This window comes from Phoenix dactylifera, chromosome 1, assembly GCF_009389715.1.
Source record: "Phoenix dactylifera cultivar Barhee BC4 chromosome 1, palm_55x_up_171113_PBpolish2nd_filt_p, whole genome shotgun sequence".
Classification (NCBI taxonomy): Eukaryota; Viridiplantae; Streptophyta; class Magnoliopsida; order Arecales; family Arecaceae; genus Phoenix; species Phoenix dactylifera.
In genome coordinates, this window is record NC_052392.1 from 15,742,124 (window position 1) to 15,753,784 (window position 11,661).

The window sequence follows — 11,661 nt, forward strand, 5'->3', positions numbered from 1 at the left end:
GCTTAGTTGCTGGCCTCCTCAGGTTGGTATAAAGCATGATCATGCTTGGATACTTCTTTGAGATACTCAGGGCATGAGAATGGACAATTTGGCTTGATAACTAGGTCAAAAAACATCAAAATTTACTGTATAGATCGCTTCTGTTATTAGCCCACTATAAGTTCAATAGACTTTCGGAATTTTGGTCAATCCTGGAGTTTACACAGACAATCAGAAGCTATTCTGGTGTTGATATTCCAAGAAACAACAATTTCAATTTGGCGTCAAACACGAGAGCGCCGGGACGATCGGATGTTTCTTTGTTCCAAACGCATTGAAGCAGAAGTTTGTGATGTTCCTCCGTGGATCTGCAGATTTGAGTCTGACATTGTCCAGGACAATGTCTGTGCAAGGATGGCTTTGGCTACACTTGATGAGGATGGCTTCATCGGTGGCTGATGATCCCACCAAATCAACATATCGCACGTCACTCACTTGAACAGCCGAAGTCTTCACCAAATGGGACAAAGAGAAATAAAATTAGAAGTTTGGAATATTTCACATAACCACTGGGCAAAATGATCTTTTACCAATTGGAATCAATTTCATGCGTTGAATATTACACATTTCTTCTTTATTCTCATTTCTTTTTTCTTTTCATATGAGGAATTCTATATACACCCCTACTAGCAATTGATGTGAGGTTATTGCAAGAAAAATAGATGATTGCAGCTCATTAAACATGTATACGGAATGGTTTTCTTTTCACATTAACTACATTATGAAAAAGAAGACCTTTACCTTGTTCGGGCCATCACCATAATATTGGTCTATTATTATTGGAAATTGTACTGAAGTGAAGTTGATATGCTCGAATAATACCCTTTTGGTATATCCGTGTCCACCCTAACAAGAAGGAAATTGAGTTAGCGGATGGAAACTCAAACTTTCATGCAACTATGATAAGAGACCAAAACGATCCCATTCCAAGAGCCAGCCAGACTTATTCAGCTGATTGGCATCTCTCCTCAGCAGAGAGTTCCAGTTTGCAATTCTAAGAACACAACACTAGTTGCTAGGTGAACTACATCGTGATGCTCGTTAATTTTATTTCATTCGAACAGAATCCATATCCAGAGTTTACCTGGCATGTCTTTATTCTCACTCCATTTGTAGTCCCATTGAATTGGCAATGGGAAACACGAATCCCCTCCACTTTGGCTTCAGAGTCGTCTTCACCCAAGCTTCCAATACTGCAAACATTTAAGTAAACACCTTAGAAATGGAGATGGATGTGGGAAGCTTTTCGACCGACTAGTTGACACTTAATTTACTTAGATTATATATGCACATATACATGCATACATATGTACGTACGTACATGCATATGTATATGTGGAGAGGGGGGGGGGGGGGGGGGGGAGAGAGTAATGGCGGTAAAAACACCACCTCACTATTCATCGAGAAGATACAAAGGGCGTGCAGAGGAGGGCAACCTTGAAGAAGGAAAGAGAGGAAGAATAGATAATGGAGGAAGAACTAAAGAAGGAAGAGGGAAACTTATCACTGGAATCATAGGTACATGAAATTGTGATCCTGGAAGGAAGAATCAGCTTGCCTAGTGGTTCTACCAGTTAGATGCATGATCATTACACCAAGTGTGAAATTTAGTAGAGGCAATAACCTTATACTTTATACATTTGCTCCTAATGATCTTCCTTAAGTGAAACCAAATATTGTGACAAGTGGTGAAAACAAACCTTATGCCATGGCCTGGACCACATCTTACATGACTGATATTAACATCCTTGGTGTTGGTCTCAATAGATATGCAATCATCTCCTGCAATCATTTAAAATCATATGGTTGTTCAAAACTTAAAATTTCCTATGTTTTCATTTATTCTATATATTAATATAGCTGTGTCATTTGCAGCGAACAATCTAGATTTATAGTGAAGAAGAGACTACCTGTACCGATGACAGAGTGCGAGATTTGAATGTGACGGCTTCTTTGGATGTGTATACCATCCGTGTTAGGACTATCTTCAGGAGCTGTAATGGTGATCCCACTCACACTAACCACAAAAGATCTTTGTATGGTGAGGTGCATCATAGGGCTGTTTTTGAAATTTAAGCCCTTCAAGTTGACATGCGAGCAGTTTCCAACAACAAATGCCTGCACCGAAACAATTTTTGTGATAAAGTTATGCCTAAGCAAGGTTCCTGAAACAGTAAAAGTTATAAGTTGCAGAGCAAATTTAGGCCTAAGCCCATATATATACATATAGACAATTCGTAATCCATCTGCAATCAATAAAACAAGTTGACATTTATCATTATCTAGTTTCGTATGATTTCGAATCATAATAATTGCTTCAAAACATGAAAGAAAACTTTTAGCACTTGTATGTGGGATAGAAGGCTGGTTTTACACGACGGCTAGCAACATTTTGATGCTAACCTTGTAAATATGTGGCCTCTGTATTGCATTTAGGCTTGACAAAACATGGATGACTGCCCCATTGCTCCGAGATATTCAGATCATGGTAGGTGGAGACGTTGCCTTTTAGGTCAAATATATTTATAAGAAAGCCAATGGAGCCACGAATTGGGTAGCCTCGTATATGGCTGACGACTCTGGGGGAGCTCTCTAGGTTGGTAAGAGGGAGCTGCCTAGAGCGTTCCAAGACTTATTATTTTTTTTGACTTTTTTGGATGTATTTATACTAGAAATGTATGAGTCACCCATTATAATAAAAAATAAAAAATAAAAAAAATAAAATGATTCAATTAGAAATATAGTTGCTTGTTAAAACAAATAACAAATAATAGTTGAACGAATGAAAATTACAAAATTTTTATCTTTCTAATGAAAAAAATTCAAATGCATTTTTGAAATAGAGGGAGTTGAAAAACTGAGTTCCTAAATTGTAGTCTCCCAAAGTAGATACTAGTCAATCATTAAACTTGGTGTTCTTGATACCAAATTCATATCAATATGATAAAAAGGAACTTATGCTATGTCATAGTGACCATCCAGCCCTAACTATGGTACTGTACTAAGATTATATGTCATGAATAGGAAGTTCAAGAGCACTTACAGTGGGTCCACTCTTGCATTTCTGCAATAGAAAGAAAAACAAGAACATTTAACCAGATATAATACTCGAGTAAAAACGGTGGAAATGAAGACATGCAAATGAGAAATGCATGGAGAGAGAATACTAACCTGCTTAGCTCTACCATCATACCAAACAGCGCCTTGACCATCAATGTAGCCTGTTCCATTAATTGTTATCCCTTCAATGCCTACAAAGCTAATCCAATGGTTCTCCCTTACTGCTCGAATTTTGTAGGGCGACAAAATAGTTCCATCGACCTACATATTCCAAGGTCAACATGATTACGGAATGCTTAGGGATATATTTTGATACCAAGCACCTTATCCAATTTCCAATCTCTTGAGTGCAAAATAAGAATGGAGTCATGCTTGAAGGCAACCATTTCAAAGCAGAGCACGAAAGGATCGATTTAGATTGAAGGATTTGGGGTGGCATGCGAGAGTTGCCAAGCCAGCATTAATTAGTGGGTTTAAGAAATTTTCCACATTCACGTGACAAGCACGCCAAAGCATCTTTCCTTAAAAATACTAAATTTAGCAAACAACATGGGGAAAGAAGCGGAGGCATTAGATATTTGAGTCCCTAAATCCTTAAATTAAAAAAAAAAAAATTATTTTTCGAGAGGAACGAAAGAAGGTCCACCCACATCATTATAATTACCCAGTTTAAATTCCTGGAGATGAACCATCCATGACTCGGCCTGGAACTTTCATTTTTAAAGTAAAAAATATATATGACTATTGAGACAAGCTCCAATTCACTTAAAATAATATTTTTTATTACTATTATTTTCTTCGGATCTCAAGAATAATTAACCCTGCACCTTCAATCTAGCATGTCGGATTCACTATGTGAGGATGTTCAAACAATTAACCACGAGCAACAGCAGTTGTTTCGGCCATTAAATTTGCAAATTAATGACGCTAGAAATAATACCTGTACACGGATGTAAGACTTGCAAGGCCCCTGGAAGTAGAGTTGGTCCGCCAAGAATGTATACCCTGAAGGTATGAGAAGGGTTGGAACTTTAGAATCCGAGCACGCTGCATTCCATGTGTCCGTCAATGCCTGATGGATGAGACTCAGATTATTACATGAATCCATACTAACACATATAGTAGTAGTGCACTTAACCCATTTCTAATGCAAGAAGAATTGAAACCTTCAGTTGATTGCTTATTACTCATCTAACTAAATTTAAATCTATTCTACCACTGCATTGTGCTTGTGTTGGGACGTAACTTGTGCATGCATGGTGAAAGCACAGGATGTCCGGATGGCATACGTGCGCATGAAGCGCAATCATATGGCATGATTAGAAATTTCTCTCGTAACTTCCTTATCCCCTACAGGCGAGGATAGGTGAGTTGAAGCCGCAATTTTTGTCATTGTATTCTTTTGTGACTATGGCGTGCTACAAACTTCTAGAAGACAATGAAAGTGAGTATCACCTAGGGTTGTAGATGGGTTAGGTTGAACTAAGGGAAGCTTGACCCCGATCCAATCTGATTCTATCTTAGATTTTAATGTTGGACCCAAATGATCGGATCAGGCCATGTCATGCCCATAAAAAATATTTTAAACCCATAAAATCAAAAATATTATTAAATAGATGGTAAATCAATTAATAGCATATTAATGTAGCTATATATTTTTCTTAAAAGTTCATGAGTGCTGCATTAAATTAAATTAGACTACAAAGAGAATCAGATATCGGATACAAATCCGGTAGTTGTTTATTCATATTTTTGCTTATTTTTATTTGATAGATATGAATACGAATATGGATCTTAGTCGGATGCTTAAATTTTTATCTATATCCAGATAAATTTAGTTAAGAAAATAGATATAGGCAAAAATCAGCAAAATATTTTCCATATGTTGTTTGCATTTGTGTGTGCATGCGCGAGAGAGAGATGGGTTGATCAAAGAGGTTTATACCTGGGCGTCGTCAGTTTTGCCATCTCCTTTGGCTCCTTTATGTATAACATTGTAGATCGGACCCGACAATACCCCAACCGCAAGTGAAGCAAAAAGTAGAAAGGTAAAAGTGCACACAGATCCCTGAAATATAAACACTATACTTAACAAGAGACGTACCATACTTAAGAAATGAGAAAGCGGAATGCACACAACTCATTTAATCATATACTGTAGCCAAAATGAAAAAAAAAAAAAATTATCATGTTCCTCACCATGCTATCCTCGGATTACCGGTGAGGAATGAATAAAAAAAGCAGCGCCCACACCCTCCATTATATAAAGATCTAGCTCACTGTACACCTCTCAGATCAAATTATGAAGTAAATCCATGAGTTTCGATTTATGGTGATTATTTTCCTTCCATGCTAAGTTCATTGTTATTTTAGGATATGGTTGAATAATTGCGTGCCAATAGACTCCTAGTTACCCTAACAGTGAGAAGAAAAATCACATGAGAGTTGCAAATTGGAGTTGACAGGCTGTATTCATTAAGGCAATCTCGGACCAGAGGTTATGTTATTAGCATTAAATTAATCCTTCTCTTATATAGAAAGTTGATAGCTGTATGGAGCACACCACCAGAAGTGGCCGGTGATCATTTTTACCAATGCATTGTCATATTACCATCTATTTATCTCCTTCAATGCGATTCAGTCAAAATTTTCTTCATATGCTTCTTTGCAGGCATGCCTAAAAGATCTCTTTCTTATTTGATTTTGAAATTTTTTTATAATCATCAGTAATTTTTGATTAATTGCATCTAATACAGTCTAGCACTATAGGGGGCGTTTGGTATGGGGTGATCATCCCAGTGTCAAAGGTGATGTGGATGGAGCTGATGAGATCATCACATTTGGTTGCACCACGGTGATCCTAAATCACCTCCACTTCTCCAATTACCGTCCAACTTGGCGATCGGATACCTATCCTTGAGGTCGGAAATCCAAAATCACCCCAAAAATACCCCTTAATTTAGCAGAAAAATTGATATATCAATACACCATCAATATATTATATCAATGTTTTATATATAATATAATATTATGTTGATATTATATATTATATTAATGATATATATACTATATTATAATATATTAATAATCATATTATTATTCTATTATTATTGAAGGATAATTTTAAATTATAGTAGAAATATATTATTATATTTTATATTTATATAATGAAAATATTTAATATATTACTCCTATTTACCTTATTTTCCTAATCAAAATAATTATTAGTATTAAAAAAATTATTATAAGTATAAATAAAAATATTAATTCTATAATGGAAAATAACATATTTTTGTAAGATTAATAATTTATAGGAGTAATAAATATATTTTTATAGAATACATTAATAATTAATATATTGATACATATATTAATATTTTATTATAATATATTTTATATGATTAATAAATATATGATAAGGGCTACTAAAAGTAGAATATGCGACAAAATTATGGAGCTATTATAGAAACTAGCATATTGACTTACATTTTTGATTTATGAGAATTAAAAATATATAAAAATCCATTTAAGATATATCAGGGGTATTTGTGGTATTATGTGGTTGGTGATCTTGAATCCCTGTACCATACCAAACAAGTTACTCATGGATATCTGGATATTTTTAATCACTGGACCATGACCTACCAAACATATTGATCTTAGATCACTGGGATCAAATCATCCTAGCATTCGGATTACCGGAGATCTTAGATCATCGTGGTGATCTTGTTGGGGTTACCAAACGCCCCCATAACACTTCTTCATGAAAACTTGTAGCAGGCTTTCAGAGCGGTAGTGAAAGTATGACAGGTAAAACCTCTTCCTATTTATCTATCTTATTAAGAAATACAAATATAATCAAATAGAGAGAGAGAGAGAGAGATGATAGGAGAAGGGCCATTAACAAACGAACAGAGTCAAATCTTTGAAACGCCTCTGTGAGTCATATCTTTGGATAGAAGGGTACATGATTTCTGCAGCCACCAAGGCTGGTGTATACTATTGGAAAAATTTAAATGCGCACACCGAGGCTGGTGTATGAAAAATTTAAATGCACACGTAGCCCGAGACTCGGCCCTGTGCACGTTTGAATTTTGCGAAATGCCCACTGTGGCGTTCGCGAAATCACCGTGGGCGCATCCGTGGAAGGCACAGACGCGTCTGTAAAAAGACCAAAAAAAACAATGCTCAAATACCTCCATAAATACCTCATATTTCATCATATTCGGAACACGAAAAATTAGAAAAAAATACCAAAAAAGTTCTGGAGAAAAGTTCTTCATCTTAGCCACTTCTGATTTTTATTTTTGCAATTCTATTCAGTTTATTTTATTATTTTTATTTCATTCTTCGCTGGATCTGCAAGTCCGATCGGATGCGATATGACTTCTTCCGAGACGTACTGAAGAAGAAGTTTAGAGTCGTCATATCTTTGAGGAGGATTGCGGGAAGACCCGTACGTGGGGGCAAACACTTCTTTGGGACAACGTCTATGCGTTTCGACCTGCCTTCAATCAGGCTATTTTCTCTTACTTTTGTTTTAAATTTAATATTAGTGGATCTGTAGGATTTGCAATTTTATGATTTGAATTTATTAAATAAATAGATTTATTTTGTGCTAGAATAGATTTCTTTTATGATAAAATAAATTTATTTTGATACCGAATAATATATATATATTATTTCTTTTAAGAATTTCTATTAATTGCAATTATTAGATTTATTTGCTTAGTTAGGTGATATATTGCTATCAAGCCAAAGAAGTGTTTGGTTTATTTTTTTTGTTAGTAATATATAGTTCAGTAAATCATTTTAAAAAGATAATAATTTATTTAACTTCCAAGAGGTTTATCATACCTCCATTTGGACTCCTCAAGGAGTAATTTCCAAATCCTATTCAAACAAAAAATTTGGAAATTGGTTAATACATAATAATTAATTCATTGAATTGACTTATTAGATCTCAATCAATTATTCTAATAGGGTAATAAATCATATAACTCATTGAATTGATATTTTAGATCTCAATTATAATAATTGATTTGCTACCACAAAATTAGTAATCAATTATTCTAATAAGATAATAAATCTTATAATTCATTGAATTGACATTTTAGATCTAAATTATAATAATTGATTTGTTGGCACAAAATTAGTAATCAATTATTCTAATAAGGTAATAAATCTTATAATTCATTTAATTGATATTTTAGATCTCAATTGCAATAGTTGATTTGCTGGCACAAAATTAGTAATCAATTATTCCAATAAGGCAATAAATCAATTCTAATATATAATTCATTGAATTGACATATTAGATTTCAATTACAATATTTGTCTAGCTAGCACTAAATTAATAATTAATTATTACTAATTCAGAAAATTTAAATAGAAAATTCAAAAATTGATTAATCCATAATAAAAAATTTAAGTTTGCACTTAGACTTTTGTAAAAATTGAATTTGTATGATTTTTAGTGATTATATCTACTAACTAATAGTGTCAAAAAAAACTTGTCAAAAAGACATACGTGCTTGAGAAAGGCTGGTACTTAAGTGAGCTTAGTGCTCTACCACCGATCTAGAGCTGTCTGACGATTATTTTTTGGATATATCAACTAGACATTCAAGATTCAATACAAATTTTAGTGCAATATTTTAACATAAACTTTTTGCCTTTATTCATGTTTCTGTCATTTCTTTATAACCTTGAACCTATGGCCTCAAACACTAGTGACCACCTTAGTGCCAAACCTAAAAAAAATTGATGGCCATAACTTTAGAAGGTGGCAGAACCAAATGTGGTTCTGGCTCGCCATATTAGGGTTGATCTCAACTATAGGTGAGAGCACCACTGAAGTTGATAATGAGTCCAACCCTACTACTTCACAATATGCTACTCACCAAAACCCAAACCAGTGTTCATCCTCCTTCCATACTGAACCTTGTGCCTCTACCAGCACACCCTCTAGAACACCTGATGAGATAGACTATCATTGCATCCATAGAATCCTATGTGCCCTCTCTGAAAGGTTGTATGACATTTATTATACAGCCAAGAGTGCCAAAGAACTCTTGGACACCCTAGATAGCAAATATAGTCTTGATGATGCTGGGATAAAGAGGTTAAAGGCCTCCGACTTCAATAACTTTAGGATGGTGGACTTAAAGTCTATGAATGACTAAATCCATGATTTTGAAATCTTGATTTACCAGCTTATGGCTAATGAAACTAATTTAGATGAATGAATTCAGGTAGCCTATCTGATAGACAAACTACCCAATTTCTGGTCTGAGTTTGCTATGACTCTAAGCCATGTCCAAAGAGGTCTTACCCTAACCCAAGTTTTGAACTCGATTGGAATTGAAGAGCAATATAGGCTCAGGATTAAAACCTCTACTGGATACAAAAACAATGCTTATAATGTAAAGGCTCCACCTAGGAAAAATCAGAACCGACTCTTCAAAAATAAGTATTACAAAAAGAAGCCCTACAACCCTAGAAACCCTAACCACCATAATGGAAAACCTATCCATTTCCAGAGCAGAAGAAGAAGAAAGAGGAAGGTGGTGTTCGTTTCTATTATGTCTGTGGTCGGACCAACTATTTAGCTCTCCAGTGCTTCTGTAAGAAGACTGCACCTCTTCAATCCAAGAAGAAAGGTCCACACACAATCAATGCTCAAGTCAACATAGTGACTTCCAGTGCTGGCTCCTTTGAGATTGCTTTAAGGTCTCAAGTGGAGGAGCTGTGATCATGGCAAATAGCTTGAAGGCGTGTGTGCTAGGAGTGGGATGTGTAGACTTAAAGCTTACTTCTGAAAAATTTCTGTCCCTACACGACGTCCAACATGTTTTGGTCGTTAGGAGAAACCTAATTAGTGGTTCCTTGCTTGTCCAGCAAGGCTATCATCTTGTTTTTGAGTCCAATAAAGTTGTAATTTCTCATGGTGTAATTTTAATGGAAAAGGATTCCTTAGTGAAGGATTGTTTAAGTTGAATGTAATAGTTCCTTTAATAAATAAAAATTCTTTGATCATGAATATAGAGCCTCCTTCTATTTGGCATGGTAGATTAGGTCATGTAAATTATAATATAATTAAGCAACTAATGAACCTAAATTTAATACCAAAAAGTGATCTTAAGAACCATTAAAAATGTAAAACTTGTGTAGAAGCCAAACTTCCTAGAAAGCCTTTTAAATCTGTTAATAGGGATTCAGATCTATTAGAGTTGATCCATAGTGATATTTGTGACTCTGGTAGAACTTCTAGGGGAGGTAACAGATACTTTGTGACCTTCATAGATGATCCATCCAAGTTCTGTTACATCTACCTAATTAAAATGAATGATGAGGAACTCAGCAAATTTAAGATTTTTAAGATTGAAGCTGAAAATCAACAGAAAAAATATTAAAATTCTTAAATCATATCGAGGAGGTAAATATACATCTAATGATATAACTCAATAGAAGAGAGAAGGGAATAGTTACCCTACCAATACTTTGCTTCTCGTTTGGTTCGTGGGAAGAGGCTAGGAGGGAGAAAGTGTGGTCAACAGAAAAATAGAAAAATACTTCATATTTTGTTGGAGCTTTCAAAGGAGAGAAATAGAGAAGCAGCTTTTCCATGGGAATACGATTTCTTTATTTTATGAGAAAAAAAAATCTATATGGGACATTGAAAAATCTAATTCTCACTTGCTAGGAATTGGGATAAATATTTTTCTAGAAATGCCCATTAGCTTTTAGACAGAATAGGAATAGATTTTTTCTTTTATTAAGGATATAACATGTATTTTACATAACTTTTACATAACTACATCTTGATTCCTTTACCCGCTGATAGTGGTTGCTGATAAGTTGCTGATTCTTCTTGGCCCCTAATCTGGAAGATGAAATGGTGGATGGTAGTGGTTGGTAGTCATCTTTAGAAGTGGCCATAACGTGTAGGTCTAGATTCATTCAGGTATTGGTAAATGTATTAATATTGGCTACAGAATGGCTAAGCAGAGTTGGAGATCTAAGTGGAGGTTAAAATCTTTGGTGAGCTGTCTGGGACGAAGTGGCTATTTGGACTTTTTTTTTTTGTTTTGAGAATTTTATGTAATGGCCCTAATGGGTCATTATAGAATAGAAAATTGGTTTGTTGGATTGTGACCTAAATTTACCATGATAAGTACTGAAGAGGAAATATAAAGTGATGAAGGACAAAATAAAAGAATTAATGGTTTAGTCTTACAGTCTTACATGGCTTGATTAGTATAAAAAGTTTTGGTCGTAAATGGTGATATTATGAAAAGTTGTTCTGCATGTGAATGCACAAAAAATTCTTTCCTTGCTGCACTTGTCCATTTTCTTCCTCCTTTGTAAAAGGATTTGGTGACGAACACCCTAGAAAAGAAATTGAACGCTAAAAATTTCGAAATGGCAAAGACCAAGACATGGATCGATGACCTCCAAATTGTTCCACAATATTATTTAATTTATCGGTTGTTTTTATGCATGCTTTTCTCCATCCTTCATCGTTTGTAATGAGCATGAAAAGTGGATACTGCATTCCTT

At 34.7% G+C, this 11,661-nt stretch overlaps 1 protein-coding gene across 1 annotated transcript; it reads right to left on the bottom strand.

Annotated features, from left to right (window-relative positions):
- Nucleotides 1-252: 252 nt before the first annotated feature.
- Nucleotides 253-11,040, bottom strand: LOC103698637 (polygalacturonase ADPG1-like). The gene is made up of 9 exons (XM_039124541.1): nt 10,936-11,040; nt 5,045-5,167; nt 4,040-4,171; nt 3,211-3,360; nt 3,083-3,103; nt 1,950-2,157; nt 1,740-1,821; nt 1,124-1,232; nt 253-489 (listed from the first exon to the last, which is right to left on the bottom strand). Exons 1-9 carry the CDS (start codon nt 11,038-11,040, stop codon nt 253-255), a joined length of 1,167 nt encoding a protein of 388 aa, XP_038980469.1.
- Between the last annotated feature and the right edge of the window lie 621 nt (nt 11,041-11,661).

What these genes read in the sequence shown, in the direction of transcription:
- LOC103698637 (XM_039124541.1), bottom strand. Translation starts at nt 11,040, where the DNA reads ATGGCCACTTCTAAAGATGACTACCAACCACTACCATCCACCATTTCA. An exon ending in TCAGCAACCACTATCAGCGG is followed by an intron (nt 5,168 to 10,935) that starts GTAAAGGAATCA and finishes TTTATATTTCAG; the next exon opens with GGATCTGTGTGCACTTTTAC. An exon ending in TGAGAATAAAGACATGCCAG is followed by an intron (nt 490 to 1,123) that starts GTAAACTCTGGA and finishes CATTTGGTGAAG; the next exon opens with ACTTCGGCTGTTCAAGTGAG.